The sequence below is a fragment of the Syngnathus typhle genome, linkage group LG17 (assembly GCF_033458585.1).
Source record: "Syngnathus typhle isolate RoL2023-S1 ecotype Sweden linkage group LG17, RoL_Styp_1.0, whole genome shotgun sequence".
NCBI classification, from domain to species: domain Eukaryota; kingdom Metazoa; phylum Chordata; class Actinopteri; order Syngnathiformes; family Syngnathidae; genus Syngnathus; species Syngnathus typhle.
Window position 1 is genome coordinate 1,519,231 of NC_083754.1, and position 22,839 is coordinate 1,542,069.

The 22,839-nt window shown below is 50.7% G+C and overlaps 1 protein-coding gene across 4 annotated transcripts in view; it reads left to right on the forward strand.

Moving 5' to 3' along the window:
* tnrc18 (trinucleotide repeat containing 18) overlaps positions 1–22,839 on the forward strand; it is a 29,644-nt gene continuing 6,805 nt past the window's right edge. Inside the window, exons 1-23 of one of the 4 annotated variants that reach the window (XM_061302960.1) lie at positions 1–189; positions 1,661–2,020; positions 8,292–8,432; positions 10,209–10,310; positions 10,399–12,111; positions 13,367–13,451; positions 13,574–13,776; positions 14,217–14,363; positions 14,438–14,622; positions 14,687–15,077; positions 15,147–15,986; positions 16,086–16,231; positions 16,307–16,440; positions 16,502–16,612; positions 16,701–16,881; positions 16,963–17,254; positions 17,433–17,663; positions 19,804–19,983; positions 20,623–21,077; positions 21,320–21,478; positions 21,605–21,749; positions 21,840–21,957; positions 22,705–22,780. In XM_061302960.1, the coding sequence (XP_061158944.1) occupies positions 1,813–2,020; positions 8,292–8,432; positions 10,209–10,310; positions 10,399–12,111; positions 13,367–13,451; positions 13,574–13,776; positions 14,217–14,363; positions 14,438–14,622; positions 14,687–15,077; positions 15,147–15,986; positions 16,086–16,231; positions 16,307–16,440; positions 16,502–16,612; positions 16,701–16,881; positions 16,963–17,254; positions 17,433–17,663; positions 19,804–19,983; positions 20,623–21,077; positions 21,320–21,478; positions 21,605–21,749; positions 21,840–21,957; positions 22,705–22,780 (6,243 nt within the window). In that variant the 5' untranslated portion in view covers positions 1–189; positions 1,661–1,812. The remainder of the gene's footprint in view (positions 190–1,660; positions 2,021–8,291; positions 8,433–10,208; positions 10,311–10,398; positions 12,112–13,366; positions 13,452–13,573; positions 13,777–14,216; positions 14,364–14,437; positions 14,623–14,686; positions 15,078–15,146; positions 15,987–16,085; positions 16,232–16,306; positions 16,441–16,501; positions 16,613–16,700; positions 16,882–16,962; positions 17,255–17,432; positions 17,664–19,803; positions 19,984–20,622; positions 21,078–21,319; positions 21,479–21,604; positions 21,750–21,839; positions 21,958–22,704; positions 22,781–22,839) is intronic. The other 3 variants (XM_061302961.1, XM_061302962.1, XM_061302963.1) reach the window with 3 other exon arrangements.

A 22,839-nucleotide genomic window follows, 5' to 3' on the forward strand; every position in this document is an offset into this window, starting at 1 on the left:
TCATTGCTGAGGAGTAAACGCACGAGAAGGGGGCTCCTCTCTCTTCTCTTCTCTTCCCCCATTTATCCCCCAGTTCACCTTCGAGTGAGCCTGGAATGGACTACAGCAGTTCTCCAAGCAACTTGGACGCACTTTGCAAGACCGATTGGCATTTTTAAATCGTGTTCCTTAACACCCCTCCCTTTTCAAGTAAGCCCTTTGACTTTATTTTCGGATTGCAGTCCAGAAGAAATGTTGCGACCTTTTCTTCCAAGTTGCGTTGTTTTTTGCCCGTGCGCTCAGGGTCTTGGTGGTAGTCTCGTCTGCGGAGTGAAAACATGACTCTTTCAAAACACCCACCCCCCCATGCCGGAGAAAGTTTGGCCAGCCGTTAAGGGAATGGTTGCAAACTTTGAAACGTGGCTCTTAATGCCGTGTTTCTCCGCCACTGAATAACAGGCGCAATTATTGTCTTAACTCCACATATGGCTTGGTTAATATTGCGTGTTGGCGGTGTTGCGTTAAAAACACACACAAGCGAGTGTTGTCGAGCGAGCCGTGCGTAAAAGATCCTGCCTGCCCGCCCGCCTGCCTGCATATCACGAGTCATTGCTGTAATGTTTGCTTGCAGCAATTTGAAGGTTAAGTCCACTTTCGATCTGTTTTCTCCTCGTAAACATGACATCATGCCGAATCACAATTATGTTTAGGAGTGATTCCACTTCATTCGGTTTTGTTTCGTGGCTCCATTCATCATTTGAATAATTCATAAAGTCGCAATTCCTCGCTGTTGTCATTTCAAGTTAACGTGTCTATTTTGTATTTGTAGCGTAAATACGTATACGTGCAGGAGGCAGGCACCCTTTGACCGTCCCCACGATCATTTATTTGACCTTTTTATTTTAAGACGCTCCCAGAAAACTCTTTTACAAAGTAGGTCACACTCGTGTAAAAATATCGTCCCGCACGATATACAGCAAGACGGCGTCGTTTGATTGTATGTATGTGAAATTTTAGTCCGTCTTTAAAATAGCACGGATACCCGATTGCTAAAAATGCGTGCAACAGAACGCCACCATGGCGCTGACTAACGACGGATCGACAACTTTATTTTTTTTTAAACCTTTCAAATCCGTTCCGAATGGGCATTTGGTGTATATTTACGGTACATTCGGTTTGCGCAGTGACTGCAACCTAAATTAGGGTTAAATAGTGAGTCTGAAAATTCATCGAAATATGAACATATGGCTTATCATGCAATAATCGCCGAGTATGTTCATGGCGGCGCGGATCCACTGGACCGATACTCGCTCTTCGTGTTTCCCCGGAACGCGAAGCCCTGAAGCGGCTGACTGCTCTCTGCGCATCGGGGGGGGAGGCGGAGCGCCTCTTTTACGCTTAAACATTGAACCACAACGCTGTCGATTTTGGTACAATCGCTCTGAAATGATTGACTTCGGAGTTAGAATCGTACACTAGTGTAAACCAACCAACAGTCCGTTTTAAGTCTTTTTTTTTTTTTTTTTTCCCCCTCTCCCTTCCCGAACTGCGTCATTGCACAAATGCGCCGCTTGGCCGCCGAAAATGCTGAAAAATACACATAAACGAATCCTTCTATTTGATACATTTATAGCGAGAGTTCATATTATAAATTAATTGATGGTTTTGTTTCGTTTCACAGGTCTGCAGAATGGCAGAAAATGAGTCCGAATCACCCGGACCACTAAAGACATTAATATTATTATCATTATCATAGCCCAAACTGGCTTTTGTCGGAAAAGGTGGCCTATCCGAAAGGACAATTTCTTATCCTAACTTTCCCCGTTGCGGATAATGGATGGCAGAGATTTTGGAGCTCCCCGATCCGTCCACGTACCTCCCCCGCTGTTGGCCGGGCTGGCCGTGGAGCCTCACCGACTCGGGGCTGCCGGAGCAGGCGGGAGGATCCCTCCTTCCCCCGGCCACTTGGCCGCCACTCACCCGCCGCCTCTCCACTCGGGAAAATTCTTACCATCGGCTATTAACCTGCACGGACACCACAGTGAGTAAATCATTTTGCGCTACTTTAACGCCATTACGACTTGCATGAATTATCCCCCCCCCCCCTCTAAGGATTAACTATTAACTTTAAATGGGGACGGTTGTGTCACTTGGCATGCATGTTCATCACCCGATGATGTTAAATGTGGGAAATTAAAGCAGATATGGACTTGTTTTATGGTGACTGTAGGAAAAGAAAAAAAAAAAGATAATAATAAAAAAAGGTCGAGGCGAGTTTGAGATAAAGTAAGTCATAGCGTGAAGGATTCCCACGTTTTGGATGGGCAACACATGAGTGGAAAAGTACTTGGCCCAAACAGGAGCACAGCAGTGGGCAGGCCAGAGTCGAGCGAGCGAGCGCTCTTGGATCGCATGCGGACCGTTAAACCGCCATTCGTATTCCAAACGTCGCTTGTGCGCGTTGTCAGAATTCGACTGCTCGACGTGTGATGTTGCAGCAACGTGATACTTCTCCTCCGAGAGTGGCCGGCCGGCCGGCCGGATTGTATTGCGCTGTTTATTCTAGCGACAATGCAAGCGCACGCTTCTCTGGGAACGTTCTGCCACTGGCTCTTCGTTTTTCATTTTTCTTCATTTGTGTGTTGAGAAATTTACACGGAAGGGGTGAGCCCAATGTTCTGGGGCGCTTTGTGGAGAAAGGGACTTTGCTGTAAATCAACCTTGAGGTATCGGAGCTGGTTAGCGAGTGTTTTTGCATTGCCTGACCAGTCAGTAGATCAAGCGCCGTGTTTGTTATTCCCCTCCGAGCCAGTGAATTAGCTCGTCGTTGCGCTGCCGTGTCACGCCTGCTCCTCTTATTAGTAATGGAAGTTTTGTGTATGTGTGTGTGTGTTGCCTTGTGGTCAAGCAGGGGAGGGAACGTCAGGAACCTAAACACATGTTGGAAGGAGGAAAGCTTAGAGCTATGGGTGTTGTTGTTTTTTTGGGGGGGGAAATGGAAAGTCTGACAAATACTGTCATCGTGTGACATCCCCCCCTGAAGTCTTGTAGCTGCAGACAGATCTACAATTACAGTTTCTCTGGTTTCTGTTCAAGGGTAAACCCCAAGAGATGCTAATGTTTCACACGAGCGCCATTCTTCAATGGGATTGTCGTCCAATGCGGTTTGTGTCACGCGGGGTGGAGAGGACCACGACGTTCGCTCGCGAGATGAACACGGTCCGCGTCGTTTATTCTGGTTTCTTTCAATTTGGAATATTATTATTTGGATCATTATTATTGTTAGGGATAGGATAGTACCGATAGCAGGTATCGGAATCAAGGTATCTGTACTTGCAACAGCAGTCGATACCGATATAGGCCGGCCTCTTGTTGTCATTTTACAATCAGGAACTTGAAATGACAAATTAGACAAATAGGAAATTGCTATATATACATTTGATGTATCTCGTGGTATCGGTACTCGGTATCGGTGACGACTAAAGGGTTGAATCCAGGTACTAAAAAAAGTGGCAACAAACATCCCAAATTATTATTAATTATGAATAAAAATACACATAATTTGAAATGATTTGACTACTTTTGCTGATGTTTTTTTTTGGCCATGCTATTGTTCAGTACTGGTATGTAGTTATTGGTGCCCACGCGGTGACCCTTTCACTTGCTAACTCTTCCCCTCCGCACACTCACTCACTCAGCAGCCCACACAGCACAGCACACAGCACAGCACCATATGAAACAGGTCGTTTGGCTTTATGGCTTCTCTTCAATATCAAATCCCTCCAGATTACATCAAGCAAACAGGACTGAGATACCAGTCCCGGGCTTGCCGTCATAAAACCCCCAGCTCCGCGACATGACAGTTATTTGGTAATTGCAAATGGTAGCAATGTTCCACTTTTAATTACTGCAAACGGCTTGAACTCAAGCACCCAGTGAGTCATCAAATGAGCAAAGCTGGGGCTTTTGTTATATGAAATTGAAGATGCACCGCTCTGAAGCCCATTGGACTATCACAAAAGTCTGCCTCACATCATTTTAAATCCGGCATTTTAAAAAATATTTATAAAATATGCCGCTCTTTGGACTGTGGGGGGTGCGAAGTCATTCAGAGGTGGTACCAGTGCTGGTCCAGCACCTCCAAGAACCATGTGTTAAGTTTAACACCTGACATTCACTTCTCCCTCCCTGCTATGTTGAAAGCAATTGTTAGTGTACCACAAGTATTTTTTTTAATTCTTTTTTTTTTTATATAAACCAGATGCCAGCGCCAACATCATCCCGCGTCTAATTATCCAATTTGTGGCTTGATATGTGGCCGTATGAAAGCGTGGTGATCTTTCGCGTCGCTGGGTTCCGCGCAGAAGACCCTGAACAAATAAAAACATATTTTGGGGTTTTGTCGGTGTAAAAAAGCCTTTAAATTCTGTTGCAACTCGGCATCCAAATGTTTGACGTCTATAACCGTCAATGGCACTGAATGCGTTAATAATAGTAAATCAAGAAATACACCGGTGCTTTTCAACTGTAAACAATTAGCTACCCCCCCCCCCCGCTGCATAAAGTGATGCGTTTCTAGTCGCTATTTGTGGCTATCCATTTTTCTCTGTCAAGCGGAGGTCTGCAGAATCCCTCGGTCACCAGATTGAGGCCATCTGTCCCGTTACCTCCCTTGTGCAGCAGATGTAGGACCTACAAAAATGTAACTACACTGATGAATGAGACAAGGCCAGAAATTTCTCTCTCTCTTTCCCCTGGAGGCATTTGAAGGCTATTTTCTAAAGCGTGCGCACAATCAAGACAGTGTTGAGTGGCGTCCCTCTCCCCGTATTCAATGCTCGCTTGGATTTCCCAGAAAGCACGATGTTTTTTTTCCGCCCCAACAACTGCCGTAGACACCACATCTGCTCTGAGCGTTTGATTGTTATGGGGCTAAATCCCAGACGCAAACCTGGTGTCGGTCGGCTGACTCGCCGTAAAACAATAGACGATTATTTCCACGCACGTGATTAGGAGGGGACGAGGAGCGTCGAGGTCAAGGCTTGAAAACAAACTGAAGAAGGATTTTTCTTTTTTTTTTTTTTTACAGGGATAACATCTGAGATGTGTTTACGTGAGAAGAAATGTCTTGTGTGTGGGAATAGGAGCATGTGATTGTGCTTTTCGCTGGTCGGGCCAGCCGCCCCCCCCCCCCCCCCCCCGGGACTCTCTGCATAGAGATTCATCCTAACCACAACGCACTGGCATAGCGTCGGATGAACGTGCTAGCCCTTCAAATGTTCTCTCGCTCTTTCACACGCACGGACGGGCCGCCGTACATATGCACGGCGAGGGACTGGAGCGCGAGTAGAATTCACGCAGCTTGTAGGGCAGGACCGTGTTGTCTCAGCCAATAGCAATTTGTCTTCGCCGCCGCTCGGATAGCGTCTGTTTACGTTAATATTAATGTAGTGAGCGTGTGTGTTTAGACGCGAGCAAGGCGCAGTCCTCTCGGTGAGAAGACGGAGGACCCCCCCCCCCCCCCCTCAGATAAATTGAATCTTTCAGGAAAGAAAACAGGCTCTTTAAGGGAAAGCATAAGGCACGGCTGCCCTGCTACAATAAACCTGTCAGAGGTCGACAAACGACACACAAGCATACCTCGGCACACACAGCTGTCAAACATGAGACGGGTGTGTGTGTGTGTGTGTGTGTGTGTGTGTGTGTGTGCGGCGACATGCCGTAGCATGTCGAAATACCCGGTGCATTAGCTAACTGGTCCACCCTGCCAAAAACGTTCCCTCAATTGAAAGACACAAAGGTCACAGGGTGTCTCGTCTTTATGCTCGGCCGGTGAGTCTCGGCATGCACGGCCGCTTACAAAAGCGTACATATTTGGGACAAAAGAGCCGCCAATTAGAGTCTCAATGCGCTTGTGTAGTGTTGCAAAAGTGTCACGGAGCGGGAAAAGTGCCGAGCCGTCCTTTGTTTCTTCCACAATTGTCACGTTGGCGCTGTTTCTATTGTACGTCAAGTGTAAAAGCAAATTCCACACTTGTTTGACATTTGCGTTTGTGTCACTTCCTGTCTACGGCCGCAAACACACCACTCCGAGCCGGGAGGTTCATTCGTAGCTTCTCCGAGCGCAAAACATTTGTTGTGTTTTATGGTAGAAACTTTGACACTTTGGTAACAAAACAAAAAAAAAAAAAGTTTCTTTTTTTTACGGTCGGCAGTGGCAGTGTGCTGCTGTTGGAGACTGGAAGCAGATCACAGTTTTATGGTTTCTTGTGGGAAATAAAACCCAGAAATCTCTTTGCCTCCCTGCAACTACTGATGGAGAACAGATGGTGCGTGAGTGTGTGCGTGTAGGACCTTTCAGATTTTTTTTTTCCTTTTAGTTTTATCTCGCGTCTGTACCTGTTCCAATATTATTTTTAATCTGATAGATTTTTCATTGAGCTTTGTTTTGCTCATGAATCTTAGTAAGTCCAATTCAGCGATTCCACCGTTGGCAGCGGCAGCATCATTCCTCCGATTGATTTCCGACAGACCTTTTTATATGGAGGATCTGAATACGGAGGCATCATGAGAAGATGCCTGCAGTCAAAGCTTTTGTTTCCTGGCAACTCACTCGTACCAATATGGCAAATATTGTGGAGTGGGAGTTGTTTCTGTGGATGTGTGTGAGAGCCATAAAGAAAAGCTTGGAAGATGGATGCCCCCAGGCCCAACACATTACACGGGATGTGTCACAAAAGTCAGGTGTGGGAAAAATCGACCATCTTACTACTACTTTGGTCGGTGCGGGAGAAGAGGTGAGAGTCATGGCACGATGACTCGTTAGCTGCGTCACCATGACAACGCGCTTGCTCACGTTGCCTAGAGCACCTGACAATTCCTGGTTGCGGAGAACATTGCCATGCTGGAGCAACCAGCTTAGGTCAGCAAATTAATCAATACCGTCATTTTCGGACTATAAGTCGCACCGGAGTATAAGTCGCACCAGCCATAAAATGCCCAAAAAAGTGAAAAAAAAACGTATATATGTGTATAAGTCGCCCCTCCACCCAAACTATGAAAAAAAAAAACGCGACTTATAGTCCAAAAATTACGGTAAATACATTTTGATGCGCATTGTTTTGCTAATCCTATTTTGGCTTGTATTGCCTGAGGTAATTTGTGTGGCAAAAAAAAAACAAAAAAACATAACATTGCCTTTTCATTCATTCCCATGGGGGAATGATTTTGAAATGGAAGCAACTCGGAGCTCGGGGCACCTTGGCAAAATCCGCATACTACTCAACGTGAGCGTACAGTACATGTTGGTGATTCGTTGGAAAAAAATGTATTTATTGATTTGGAAATCCATCTGCGTGCTGACACGCTGCAGTTTTAATGTACTTATGTAGATGCAGAAAAAAAACACCTCTCCTTGGCGTGTGTCCGGATTCCCATAGGACTCGTACACACAAGTCTCCCCCACCCTTTCCCCGACACACATGGCTAGTTTTATCAGGGTAAAGGCAGCGCACTGCTTTTGGTTAATGGCCTGGGCAGGGCAGCGGTGGGACACTTGGGTCGAACGCAAAAACCTTTTTCGAGCTCTTGAGATTTGCCGTCGGAGGAAGCGGCAGCGGTTCAAAGGTTCAAAGTTTGCTAATGCTCTGATAGTGCTCGGCTGAGCCTGCTCAAAAATAGCCTGATAAAAGTATCAATGCTGAGTCAAGGAAATTTTTTTCTTTTTGAGCAGTAGTTTTTTTTTTTTTTGTATCCTGCATGTGTTCATAATGGAGTTTGTGTGAGATAAATAGACGCAGTGGACATCATCGTGGTCCCACTGATTCCTGTTTGTGGTGATAATCAAGTTAGGAACGACGTCTGCTGAATCCTAATAAAAGCACGTCGACTGCCGCTTTGTTTGTCTTTAGAATCGAGGACCACATTGCTTCATCCAACTTTTTTTTTTTGTTTTAAAATAAGTTGAGTCGAAATAAACATGTTCTCGAGCTTGACTTTGCTGGAATTTGGTCCGACTTTAGCAGCATTTTCGGGTGTGAGAAGCCGAAATGGTTGTCACACCTCAAATGATGCATTCCAAATGTTGAAATGCAAATCCTTGGCTCAGATCTGCTCAAGGTGCCCTTGTGTAAAAAAAAAAAGAAATAATAATTCTCCTATATTTCCTCCCAATAAAGCTGTCATTCCTTTTGTAATCTTTTGCACCGTTACAAACTCTGCAGGCTTTCACAGACTAGGTTACGGTGTTATTGTATTCTATTGATTAGTGGTGGTTACCATGGTGACTGACCATTTCTATTTTTTCCCACCAGGTGATGCCTTCCCAACGGGATCCAATCCCTTCCTGGCTGGTTATCCATGCCCCTCCCCCCTGAGCGTTGACCCGGCATACCGATCGGCCAATCCCGGCGCTTTGCCCATGGCTCAGCTCTGGGCATCACACGCTCATGAAGGTAAATATATACACACCACGCCACTCCATCAATGGGCACCGTAAAAGCGACGCCGAGAGAGCGCTGTCACTTTTGCCCCATGGAGGCCCGTTCTTCTTCTTCTTCTTCCTCGTGGGCTTATTTGTCTACCTCTGTCCTAAATGTGTCTCACTTCTTCTTCCCTCCAGTCTCACTTTCACCTGCTGCCACGTCGGCTGGCTCGAATGCATGATCTTCTTTTGTTCTTTTTTTAAAAGCCTCCTGCCCAACATGCTCTCCCGCCCGCCCCACTTTTCAACATCTCTCTCTCTCTCTCTTTCTCCCTGACCTATCTTTTCAAGACACACGTCCATGTACGTATGAGTGTCTTTGTCTTCTGTCCTCTCCTCCTTAACTCGACGAAGTGATTGAATGCCCGCGCCCTCGTTTACGTGTTCGCAGGTATCGGGTGGGGCGCATCTCGCAAAGTAGAGGAAGGACAAATAGATCTCGTTTGGGATTTAAGTCGGACAAAAAAATGGACTGCATGGTGTACCTGACAGAGATGGGGGCGACATTTGTTCCATTTGGTGGTGTGAAGGCAGGTCATCGCTGTCATGCCAGTAAGATGATGATGAATTACCTAAGAGCAGCAAAATGGAGATAAACCCTGGCTGACCTAACTAATATCAGGAGATGATGGGACGGATGGAAATGTGACTTGGTGTCAAATCTAATCTGAACTAAAGCAACGTGATTTTTTTTCTCTTCTAAACCTCCGCCATAGACACAGCGGATATATAAATACAATCGTTCATGGCTCCAGGGCGCCTGCTTGTAGTAGCAGCTGAAGGTAAAAAAAAAACTGGGCAGCAGATTTTTGGATGTGCTTTGGACGCACCCACGCGTGAAAGCTGCGAGAGATCAACGTTGGATGTTTAAAGGAAGCTCCATCGCTACGCTGCCGTCGTTTGCCCTCTCGCTCGTTTATATTTCCAGCTCGCTGTGCAAGCGCTCGCTCGCCCGCTCGCCCGCCCGCCCGCCTCTCAGTTTCTTCGTCTCACAAGGCGGACGGATTCAGATGCCAGTTGTTGCACGCTCGGATGGACGTGCCTTTTTTTTTTTTTTTTGCTGGTAGGATGGAAATAAAGGGCAGAGCCTTTTTTTGCCTTCTCTAGCTTAAGAAGTGGTTTCTGAGAGCAGCAGCTGGTTCCGGGGGCGACCCATTGCTGACTGAGTGCAGGTGGGGTGGGGTGCAAAGTCTGACATGAAGTCTGCCAGATCTCGTCATGCTCAAATAGCTCGCGCAGATAAGCGCTCAGACTATGACCCAATTTTATTTCTGCGCGCAACTTGACTGGATGTGAAGCCAACAAAAAAAAGAATAGTCCCCATATTGCCTCTTTGGCCTAGCTCAAATGGGATTTTTCAAGCAGCCTTATAGGATGGAGGCCATCGTTAGGTTCATGACATGTTTATGAAAGCGCCATCCATAATGTTCTGTATTCAGGCCGAGTTTCTTAAGTGGTTCTAAGCGCACGCGCGCACATTTTCTGAAGGGGAAGCCAAGCCGCAACTATTTCTTTTAATTTGTCGTTTCTCCTTTGGGCACTTAAATATTAAACGGCGGGTCAGAAATGTATGAGGTGTATACGGCTGGTCAGTCGTTTGACAATAACGGAAGCCTTTTACTGCACGTGCAAAAGAACCTGTCGTAATAATTCATATCTTTGGATGACATGGCGCATGTGGTATCTTCTAGTAAAGCTTGGTGGTTATTATTTACAATGATTATTCCTCGCAATGTTGTGTCTGCAGGCTACCCTCTGCCTGGCAGCCTGTACTCGAGTCCCTACCTATCACTGGGGCACTTGGAGCCACCTTCCATCTCCCAAAATCACCTCTATGACTCCCATAAAGGTCAGTAGTCACTGGCTTCGTTTTGGATTCATGGGATTTGTCTAGAAAGGCTATTTGAGGTTGCTTTCTATTTTTGCCTTGTTTTTAGAGAGCTTTTTCCTGCCAGCGACTGTTAGCCAGTCACCCCTCCACCCCCCGTCTGCTCCCCAAAGCACGCTGTCCGGCTCCACGCCGCCCCAAAAGGCATCCCGAGACGTGGGCAGAGAACGGTCCTATCGGGGGGACCGGGAGCGGGAGCGAGAGCGAGAGAGGTCACGGGAGGAGCTTCGGCAGCATGGTGTGGTGGACCTCACGCTGGACGGGAGGAGTGAGGAAGAGCGCCGGGGGCGCCCTGGGGATAAGGAGCGAGAGAAAGACAGGGACGCAGACAGAGATGCCTGGTCCCTACATCCTCTTCATCATCATCACCATCATCATCCGCAGAAATCAAGCTCTCAGCCCTCCACAGGGGAGCCCAGGTCAAGGCCATCACCTGTGCTCCAGTCCTCCTTCCCCGCGGGTGGGGGCGGTGGCATGAGCAGGCACCTCGGGAACGAAGCGGAGCGAGGGAGTCGGGAGGGGGAGGCGGGCTCCCGAGTCCACCATCACTCCAACGCAAATAACCTGCCCGCGGCGTCTCACTCCGAACGACAAAGGAGGGACGAGTCGGCGCCGGCGGGGCCGCTCCACTTCTCCTACGCCCTTCGTCCTTCCCTCCAGCCCTCCGTCACGGCCGTGCCCCTCCCCCCCGCGCTCAGAGACCCCACGAGGGAGCAGAGAGTCAGCGCGCCGACTTACGTGCCTTCCGTGGAGGTTTATGACGAGCGGGTCGGGCCCATCCAGATCGCGTCGCAGGCCCGCGACAAGCACGCCGACAAATACAGAGACAGAGAGCGAGAGAGCGACAAAGAGCCCGAACGGGAAAGTTACAGGTTCCCCGAGAGGGGCCCGACGGAACATCCTCGACTTTCCCAGCCCGGCGACTCGAGCAATCCTCATCAGCGAGAGGAAGGTTCCATCATCTGTTGCAACGGTTCTGTCGGCAAGCGAGGCCAGGACTCTTCTCGCTCCTCCAATCAGTCGAGGTTTAGCCCAGAGGGCCGGGACGTGTCCAAACACTCCAGTCGTTTGGGCCTGGAGCGGGACAAACATTGGAATTCCATCAGTCCTTTGAGCAACTATGCTACCAATCACATGGCCGCCCTCGCCGCCCAACACGGACACACGCTTTCTTCTCCGTCACACACGCAAGTTTCCCCTCACGCCACCAACCGGGCCGCCGCCGCGAACGCGCCCAGGCACTCCCCTCGAAGCGAGCACGGACAGAGCCGCACGGGCGAGGAAGGGAGACTCTACTTGGACCCGTCGAGCCTTTACCGTCCGGGAGTGTCGTCCGGCGGGGAGAGAACTTCGGGGCCCTCGGAGGTGTCGGCCATGCAGAGTCTCATTAAATACAGCGGCAACTTTGCCGCCGAGGGGGGCGGTGCCGCCGCCGCCGCCGCCGCCGCCAGGCTCGCGGCCGACACCCGGGGGCCCTTCGGAGGTTTGGCCAGCATCGGGATGGAAGGCGAGCGAGAGCGAGAGAGGTCGGTGGTGGGCTCGAGCGCTTCCGGCTCGCTGAGGGGGCCTCCCCAGCTGAAAAGGGAGCAGGATCGACCCGACAGCGCTCGCTCTTTTGGGCGAGAGACGGAGGGAGAGGTGCGCCACCCTCCGGTCGGCATCGCCGTGGCCGTGGCCCGGCAGAGAGAGAGCACCGGCGCCAAGCAGAGCACGGGTTCCTCGGACCCGCAGAGAGCCCCGTTGCTGCCGACGGCTATTAAAGGTAATGATTGATGATTTTTTTTTTTCTTCATATGATCTTTCCAAATCAACTTGCAGGGCTGTAGCTCATTAAAGCAAGCCAGAGCAAAGGCTCTCTCATTTTGCTTTCTATGAATTAATAACGATTCATTTTTCTCCGGTCTCTGTTTGACTTTGCCGCCTGTCATGTGATTGGAGAGGGAGCTTTTTGTCCGGATTACGAATTGCGTCATGCGAGGCTCATTCTCTTGGCTCTCCTTGTGCACCCTCCATCCAAACATCTCTTTTCTGTCTGTCTGTCACAGCTCCAAGTGTTTGTTTTTTTTCTTTCCTCCCCCCCATCCTCTGTTCTCTTTTCATTTCCTTGAATGTCTCTAGTTCGGAGTTATTTGGCAAAGCGCTCCCTCCCTGCTCTCCCCCTCTCCTGGCTCTTTTCTGCACTCGCCAGCCTCACCTCCAGTCACTCATTGCAGAGCGCAGCTAAAAGCTACAAATAAGCGCATTGGTTTGTTGCTAAGCAATGACGGACTTTGTTAACGTGTGAAAGACCATGCGAGGTACAATGGATGACTCACAGAGTGTTTATTAGCATGTGGTCGTGCATGCACGTCCATCCATCCCTCCCCGCCAAGGGGCTTTAGTCTAAACGAAGCAGCGTGATGGGACGAGAGCCTTCTCGCAGGATGCAAGGGACTGAGTATTAGAGAGGTGAGCAAGGTGCCGGCTAATCGCCGGCTCACATAGGAGGATGGCATGTGGGCCAGGGTCCCCGTAACCTTGGTAACAGTCTTGAAATCTTTCCTGCGGAGCATGTCAGGGACGGTTACAGTCTCTTGTCCCTACACACACACACTCTGAATGGCTCAGCTCAGTGGCACAAAACCATTTGACGTACCTCGGGGACCTTGAGTCAGCTTGAGCGAGAGTGCAAAGAGATCCCGGTGGTTATTCTTCGTTTCGAATGGCAGCAGCGTAAGCGACGCAAGTTGCCTGTCGCTAATCTAGCGTGGCTAATTAGCCGTGAATGTTGGCAGACCAGAAATACCACTACATATACTGTTGAGATGTTTTTCCATTTGGCTTGGCTGTGGACTGATTAAGTGCAAATGCAGAGCAGCGGGCTCAACACTGTGACCATCACCTTGGGTTTTTGGATTGAGGTCAAGCGACCCACCTGCAGTTAATTAACCCTTGTTGTGGGGTTGTATCAAGAAGCAGCCAAATGGTCTCATCCCCGTTTCCTCACACTAATAATATGACCTGGGCTGTCAACCTAGATGAAGAACGAGGCGAGGAGCGCGCACGTCATCACGAAGAGCGAATGCTCGCCGGCCGCTTGGAACGCGATGACAAAATGCTCAGGTGAGGCGGACGTAGAACAGGGATGGCCTGTGCCGTTGATTTCGTTTTATTTTTTCAAATCTCGTTTTGCGGCTACGTTGACGTGTTCCATTTACCCTTTCCCGCCTTTCGCTTCCTCGCAGAGAGCCCAAAGAGCTGTCGGACTTCACGCAGCTGCCCCCTCCCCTACTTCCGAGCGGTATGATGACGACCAGCCTCATGACCCCCAACCTCATGGTGACCGGAGGGGCGGGGCGATGGCATCCCGACCCGTCGACTCTGACCTCTCACCCCTGGCTGCCTCGCCCTGGAGCTCCTCCAGTTTGGCTCCCCGGCTCACCGTACAGTACGTGGACACGCAAATAATATGCTACAAACCATTTTGGGTGTAAACGGGGCCCCGCCACATGTCGAGCAAAGCGTTTCCCTTTTCGGCCGCCCCCTTTGACATGGGAATGATTCATCCCGACGCTAAAGACAGTCCAAGTCCGTTTAGCACTCGCCCGTGACGCGCTTGCGAAATTCGACATGCAGTCTTGGATGGGTGTAGGAAGAGAAGGAAGTGTTGACTCGCTGCATCAGTCGCCGCCTCCGGGAGGGGGGGTCAAGTGCCGCAGACATTCCTGAACTTTGCAGGACGTTCCAGAAGCATTCCGCATTCCCAGCCCAGAAATAGCCGTGTCAACACTCGCACCGTTTTTGTTTTCAGGCTCGCTTAAGGAAAATAAATGTTTAGTTTTGAGCTTTGTTAAGAAAATGTTTGTCTCTGTACCCGCTTCTCGTCAGGCTTGAGCTCTTCCTCCCTTCACCCGACGCTTTCCCCAGGCTACCCGCCGTCACTACCGGGCTCCATAGCGCCTCCCTACCAGTTTGTCAGAGACTCACAGACTGGGAAGCTTCTAGTCATCCCGACCGAGCACCTGCCACACTACGGTAGAAAATCCTTTTCCTCCACCCACCCGATGATCCCGGACACTTTGATTTGACAAAAAAAAGCGTGTTTGCAGGAGGAGACATGTTGGAGCGCGGGACCCCCGTGTGGCCGGGGATGTACGGGCCGGGCGCCTCCCTGCAGCACGCGGCCCAGCTCCAGCTCCTCTCCCAGCAGCAGATGCTCCGGCAACAGGAGCTGCTCATGATCCAGCAGCACACGGCGCAGGTTCTGGAGCTGCAGAGGAACGCGCAGCTCGTTGTAAGTGCCATTTGGCTCCAGTTAGCAAAGGAGCCAGTACTGAGCAGCGTGCCGTACCTTTCAGGAGCATTTCAAGGCCAGCGAGCAGCGGCCGGGCTCGGACGACAAAGCCGACAAGCAGAACGCCGAAGCCAAAGCCCGGCCGTCGTCGTTTTCCCCGTCGCCCGTCCTCCATCCCCGCAAGCCCCCGCCGCGGTCTCGCTCGTCCACGCCCTCCACGTCCTCCCTCACCCCGCTGCCGCCGTCACCGGCGACCAACCTCAAGTCGGAGGAATCCAGGCAGAGAGCGTCGTCTCACCTGCCGCCGCCGCCGCACGCGTCCTCCCCGTGTTCGGCCTCGCCGCCCCCGGCCTCACCGCGGCTGCCCAAACACGAGTCTGCCCATGACGGACAGGCGGCGGAAAGGGGGCAGCGGCGAGAAGGACCTCAGCCCGCTTTCCCAGATGTCTACTCGGGTGAGTCGTTACGTTACACTTTGCTTGTCGCCGACTTTCCCCTTGACAATTTTTCTTTTCTGGTTGCAGAGCTCTCGCCCGGTTACCCTTACCAGTCGATGGGCGCTCCCTTCGGCGCGCCCCTTCCGACTTATCACGTGCCAGCGCGCGCCGCGGCAAACACAGAAGCTGTTCCACGGCGCCACGCCCACTCTTTGGACTTGAGTACCACGGCCCGCCTCCACTCGGGGCCGCCGGACGCCCACCTCAAAGCGCAAAAACCGACAACAAAGAATGAGCCCTTCCTGAAACAGGAACCCGTCGTGGAAAAGTCCGATTCGACGCCGGAGCCGCCGATTCCGCTCGCGCGTAGCTGCGGTCCCGTCGGAGCGCGACACAATCGACAGGACGACGGGGGCCCGTTGACGCTGCAGCGGATCCCTCCGCGGGTTTCCAGTCCTCGCCAGAGAGTGGCTGAAGAAAAGGGAGGACAGATGGAAAGAGAGGTACAATCATATCAGAGTGCGTATCCTTCTCCGCTCGACGGAACGGAACCCCTCGCGGAGGATCCGGAGCCCACGCAATACCGGTCGTCCGATGTGGACGGCCAGGAATCCGCTAAGCCGGGCGCGAGCGATGTCTGTGAATCCCATCGAGCATCGTCGCCAAAGCAACACACCCCAAGTCGGAAGGAAACGGTCACCGAAATCCCTCCCGAGCCGTCGGTCCTTGAAGATCCCATGGCGGGGATGCTGGCTCTGCTCGCAGCCAGCGAGCTGTCCGAGCCGTACCCGCTCAGCCAGACGGTCATCGCCCGGACTCCCGAAAACTGCAGCGGGGCTGGTCCGCTGGAGATGGTGGCGCTGGAGGGCATGGCCATGCTCAGCCAAATGGCCCGGCGGGAAATGGAGAGCATCAGCACGGAGCCCGGTGAGGCATCTGAGGATGATCCTACTCGCGTCTCTCAACTTTTTTCGTTCAATGTTTCAATACCCCCCCCCCCCCCTTTCCCTTTGCATCCCCATTCAGATTTAGCAATGGAAGGCCTGGACTGTCTTCTCGAGGCGAGCAGACAGATTCTACTGGAGGCCATCGAGAAACAGTCCCACATTGATCTGCCCAGAGCGCTGGATCCCGACAGAAAGTACAGCTGGAGGCAGAGGAAGGAGGAGCCGGTAAGAAGAGAAATAGGATCAATCCGCAATGTGGCAGGGAAAGGCCTCAATGGGTTTCTTGCCACCCCCTTGCAGCTCTATCGTAAAATGTCAATGGACGTGTTGGACGCGGTGGAGGTGGAATACCGCGTCCGCCTGGCTGAGCTGCAGAAAACGTACAAGGAGAAGCAGAGAGAGATGAGCAAGCTGCAGAGACGCCGAGACAAGCAGTAAGTGCCGAGCAGAACGTTTCTCCAGCGCACACGACGTTAACGCTTCTCGTCACGTCAGCGAACGGCAGCAGGAGGATGAGAGGCGGAGCCTGATGAGGCGGGGCAGAGGTCGGCCGAGGAAGAGAAAACACTTGGCCACGCCTCCCAAACCGGATAGCAGGCCCGCAAAGTGAGTGGCAAAGCGACAAATCGCCACCCGGCAGCTTGGGCGCATTCTTTGCAGTCCGGAAGTCCAAATTTTCCCTCGTCCGTCTCAGGGTGGCCAGGTCCACGCAATACTCGGAGGATTCTGAAACCGGGGAAGGACAGAGAAAAAGGTTCCCGGGCTCCAGAGAAGACGAGGAGACGGACGTGGGGAGTTTAGGGCTGAAGATCAAAAAGAAGAAAAAGAGCAAAGGCTGGAAAGAGCAGGACGCCTCCGGCGGGCATCTTCCCGAGGTAAGCCGATCTCCGGCGCGTACCGTCGTCCGTTCCCCGACAGGCCGCTCTCGATTAATGATGCCTCGGTGCCGTCGTCAGGGGCCGAAGGTGAAACGCGGCCACGTGTGCGAGCAGGAGCAGTTAGCCTCCGACCTGGACCGAGCGCTTTCGCTCTCGCGCCTGGACTCGTGTCGCAAAGCGGCTTCCGGCTCCAAAGAAGAGCGGCCCAGGGGCAAGTCGGCCGACGGCCGGCGCTCAAACGACCGCTCGCCGTCCAAAAGCAAACACAAAGTGGCCGCCAGGTCCTCGGATGCCCTACGCAAGGTGAAAGGTCAGAAGAAGAGTGCTTTTTTCTCCCCGGGGAGATCGGAGCTCAGCAGCTGCTCGAACAGTGAGTAAAAAAAAAAATCAAAATAATAATGTTTGAAGTTATGTGCTCGGTCCAGACGATTTCAATTCCGGCGCCATTTTCCCACGACATTGCCATTATCCTTTCGAATTCAATGCCGGCGCCTCCTCTCCGATGATTTTGCTGGATAGTTAGCGGCTTATCTCTGTCCTTGTACCAGACTCGGATTCCGAGGGTCACAATTGGGCAAGAGGGGGCTGGCCCTCTCTGTCGGGGACGCGGTCCCTCGGCGGCCGGAAGAGACACGCCGCTGCCGCCGCCGCCGCCTCGTCGCCCACCTCGGCGCTGTCTAAGTCGCAAAAGAAGAAGAAGAAAAAGAAGAAACACAAGCACTTATCCCTGCTGCTCGAGGAAGCGGGCCTGAGCTCCTCCGACGACTCGTTCGATCAAGGTTACTGACACCCCCCCTTCCCCTCCCCCCCCCCCTCGTACCGTTGAGTCAGCCAATACGGTGTCCGTCCCAGCTTGTGTTTGTTTGCAGCTTTTTATTCCGACTGTGCTTTAGCGTGACCATCCCTACCTCTTTCTTGCTGCTGGTTTCTCTGCAAAGTTGCCTTTGTGTTTTTTTGGGGAAGGGTTTCCATATTTCTATGGTGTTTTTATTGCCTGGATTGAAAAGCATTTTTGTAGAATTTGTACATTGAATTGAAATATTGTGTGAATTTGTTTTTTCCACAAAGTTGTATTGCAGTTTGGTACCTATCAAAAGCTTTATTAAAGGTTTGGATTTGATTAGTACGGAAAGCGACACGCTTGTGGTCCTTGTGTTGGTTTCATCTGTCTTGTCTTGTCCGTCCGTCCGTCTGTCTTTGTCATTGTGTCCAACTGCACCTTCTTCCCAGAGCTTTGTGTTTGTCAAATATCCCTCAGCTTGAGCCAGGTTGAGAGGTTGGAAAGATTTGACTTTTTCAATTGCTTCATGGTCCAAATGTTTGTTTTGATTGACATTTGGGATATTTGGACAAAAGCGCTCCTTGTCTGTCTACTAAACCTTCCAATAACCCCCGGGGGCGGGCCCATTTTCTTTTGCTGTCAACCTCTTTGCTCTGTCGCCTCCCCGAATGGTCTCTGCCGCGATGCTTTGAGTGTCTGTTCCACGTGCTTGTTCTGCCGCTGCCGCCGACATTGCAGAAGTTTGGCAAGGACTCGCTCAGCCTTAATCCTGAACGCTTCCTCGCCACGGCTAGCAGAGCGTAGCTTACGCTAGACTATGCTAAGGTGCGGCCGCGCTAAGGCTAGGCTGGCCGCTGTGCTGCTGCTGCCCCGCCCGCCCGCCTGCCCTACCTGCCCTGCCCCGCCCGGCCCCCCCCTGCCTGAGGCCACACCCCTGTCACCTGTTCTGTAAGTAGGATGTGCCCCTTTCTTTTCTCCACCGCTAACAAGTTGGAGCATTCATTCCATATCCTTGAGATCCAACTTAAAGTCCGTCTGTACTAATGTGCTCTGTTCTCTCAAGTTGGACAATTCACAGTCATTTGCAATTTAATGACATTCTAATAATCCAGCAAAGTGCTAATAGTAGGGGGGGAAATATTACTAGTAAGACAGCTGAATTGTCTTCAAATGGCGGAACAGGAGTGTACTAGTACATGGACCTGAGTGTCAAGGATGATGAATGAATGCTCTCACACGGCCGAAATTCAAATCCAAATTTTATTTGAGAGCCATGGTTCTACCTTTCATCCCTGTATCTATTGAGTGATGGATGTTAAAGGCCGTTGCCATGGTTACTCAAAGCAAAGCAAAGGGCCTCCCTCACAGGGGCTGTCCTCTCCAGTGCCTGCCTTGTCCTCTCTGTTGTCCGCCTGCCATTGTTAGCACACCATGTTGGATTCACAGTACCTCTATCTGGAAAAGTAGTTGCATCCATATTTTCACACAATTACAAATTTTCTGACCTCTAGTCGAGTCTAACCTCAGGGTCAATGCAATATAACCAATGCATGATATGGCTTAGCTATGAGTCAAACCTTTTCGGATGATTTTGGCCAATGCAAATTTCAGTTGATCAAAACAAAGACAATAATACTTGTTTGTTCCTATCTGTACTGTGCATCCACCCCTGCCCGTGTTAACGCTCTTTCGGAGTTTCCTCCTGCTCATCTGCTGGACCTAACCCGCTTACGGCGCTAATATGCTTTACTATCTGTGTGTTTTGTTTGCTTGCCGCAATATCTTTTCACAGCTGAAGGAGGAAGTGGATTCTTGCCGTTTTTACACTCCCTTCAGGGGCTGTAAATAGTCATGTTAAGGTCGGAGGTCACATGGTTTTTCCCCATTTGGGAGTGTGCTAATGGTATGTGGACTGGGAGGTAGAGTGTCTGCAGCAGAATCTGGATCATACAGGCTTTTTGGATGTGATGTGGCTTCCATCCATCAATGTGTTAATTCAATCCAGGCTGCCGTGTCATTTTAAGCAGGGCGCTTTTCTTTTTTTTTTTTTTTTTTTTGCGAATCGCAGGGAGCTTTGTGACAACAATCGCATCCCGGCTCTGAGCGGAATGTTTTTTTTTTTTCCTTTCCCGGAACAGAGTCTTCGGAGGATGATTACGACGACAAATACAACGAGGATTCCGATTGGGAAGACGGCGGCTGCGAGGAGAGCGGCCTGGGTCTTTTGGCCAGGTTCGCGGCCAGCGTTCTCCCCGTTAGCTCCGCCCCTTTGAGCCTTCTCCCCGATGGCAAACATCACAGGCGATCGAGCACTCTGGGTAAGAGCTATACACAAAAGCAGAGTTGCACAAAGGGTTCGTGTTTCCTGTTTTGTTGATCACCAAAAAAGACGGGTCTCCTTATCTACTGTGTGAACAAAAGGACAACAGCTGCGATGGTTCCTCTGATTGTGCGTTTTGCGGTTGAGCAGGTTTATCCGCCTGAGTGTTGTTGTTTTTTTTTTTTTTTTCCCCTCAGCTCTGCTTTGCCAGCGTTGTTAAATATTCATTCATTTCCAATTGTCACATTGTGGTGAATGTCATGTTTCACTCTTCAATTATGCATTTGTTTAGGTGTAATCAATCGTACTATTCTCGCAATTATTGATGGTCGAGAATCGCAAACATTAGAAGCGGCTGTCATTAAACTCATTCAAACACAAATGATTTTAGTGTGTGTTCTCACACAAATCTCCAAAGAGGCCGAGTGTGCTTGCTTCGAGTTGTTTATTTGTCATTTCTACTTATTGACTGTAAAATTGGCACAAGAGCATTTAAGAATGCATTTTTATGAAGCTAAATTAGCTTCATGCTAACTTACAATGTTCAAAGCGTGTTCAAAGTACCATAGATGGAAGTCTTCCCGTATTCATTTGTGTTTGTTGACCATCTTGATTTGTGTCCACCTCCCACCACCAGGTTCATCAGAATGCGAGTGGTCCGACTCCGGTTGCGACTTGCGCTTGAGGAAGTTCCCCTCTCTGCTGCACGGCAAACGCTCGGCGCCGGAACTCCCCCTGTTGCCCCCGGCCAACCGCCGTATCGAGCAGAGCAGCCCGAGCAAGCGGGACGAAACGCTGGCCGTCAAACGCAAGCCGCTGCCTATCAAACAACGCCGACCCTCGCCTCGACCTCAGCGGCGCTTCACTTTCGATCTGGCGACCGCTTCCGGCTCGGGCGTGTTCAGCGAGGACGAGGCCTGGAACCGACGACGTAGCGAGCGGATCTTCCTCCACGACGCCACCGCCTCAGCCAACCAGACGTCGTCGTTATCCGGCACGTGTCAGAGCTCCTCGTCCAGCTCAGCCCCGCCGCTCACCCCGAAAGCCGTCTCCCGACCCAAACAGCCTCCTTCCAACAGAGATGCCGCGAAAGTACGTCAATTATTCATCTACTCGGCAACTGGCGGGAGTCTCTTTTTCTGCTTTTCTTCCAAATCCTCTCCCAGCACTAGTGCATGTGTCCCAGTTCCAGCAGGGTTTCCCAGCTCTTCAATCACTGCGGCACTTCCCCGCTGTCGCTGACAAGAAAGGCTTCTCCCACCCCGCGTGCATTGGAGTGCGTGTTTGCGCTTGTCTTCATCGGAACCGTTTGTGTTCTGACATTTGTAAAACAGAAAAAGAAGCCCAAGGAATCCTCCGCCTCCTCCTCCTCTCTGCCCGTCAGCCCGTCGTCTCTGAGTAGTCCAATAAGAGACAACGCTACGGCGCTGAGCCTCAGCCCGGCGCGGAAGAGCCAATCTAAAGCAAAGACCAAGGCCCGGGAGGTCAGTGAGGTGACTGATGAGCTGAGAAGTCATTAGCGGCGTACAATAATTGCTTATTATCCTGGCAAGGTCAAAAGCAGAATGCTTGAGTGAGACCCAATCAAGGAATATGATTTGCTCGCGTGTCATTTCCAGCAGTCCAGGGGAGCGGTGAGCCGACTGATGGAGAGCATGGCCGCTGATGAGGACTTTGAGCCCAATCAGGACAGCAGCTTCAGCGAAGACGAGCTCGTCCCGCGGCGCGGCGGCAGCAGTGTGCCCGAGAGGTCCTCGACACCCGGTCAGCCATTGTTGACACTCATCATTTATATTAAAAAAAAGCCTCGTGTGTATTCATGTTGTGTGTTTTCTTTTGACTTGCTGTTTTCAGCTCCAGTGCAGTGCGTGTTGGACAAGGACTCTTTGGCGGACGGACTCCGGGTATTGATCCCAATGGATGATCAGCTTTTGTACGCGGGACACGTCAACACTGTGCACTCACCTGATATGTGAGTATTACACAAAATGTGTTTACCGTCATTTTCGGACTATAAGTCGCACCAGCCATAAAATGCCCAAAAAAGTGAAAAAAAAACAACATATATATGTATATAAGTCGCTCCTGAGTATAAGTCGCCTCCCCCACCCAAACTATGAAGAAACCCGCGACTTATAGTCCGAAAATTACGGTACATTTGTTTCCGTGGTCTTTACTGTTCTCAGCATGTGAGTTGCTCTTTGCAGAGGATAAAGAATATACGACTGTGAGCTTTTTATGGTTTTCTCTTGTTATGAACGACCGTTAAGAGGTTTTGAGGTTAAACTGTTTGGAAGGAATCCTTTTTTATTTCATGCAGCGTAATGCATACTTAACGTCTTAATCGCTGGCAGCAAATCAATAAGAGCATTTGACAAACTCTGACATCAGCTCTAGTTTGCTCACTTAGCATTGCTCAAATCCAGCGTGGCTGAGTTAGAAGAAAACTCCACTTAATCCCCTGTAAAGCAGGATTAATATTCTCTGGGAACGTCAATGTGAGCTGGGCGACAATAGAGACAAAGAAGTGCATTTATTATGACGGCGTCAGCCGTTTGGTTTCCTGGGGTGCAAATGTCAAATCGAGGTACGCTGCGAAAATAGCCGTAGCGTCGCCGCCTCAGCCACATACGCTTAATGAAACTGAAATGATGCAATGTTGCGGCTAGGACAGAAAGGAAACTCCAATTGATTTATCTGCCGCGTTGTGAATTCTCAGATACAGCGTGGTGGTGGAGGGCGAAAGAGGCAACCGGCCGCACATCTACTGCTTGGAGCAACTGCTACAGGAGGCTGTGAGTAAACCCAATGACGGCAGGCTCGGATGCTCTCGCTCGGATTTCGAGCGACACGC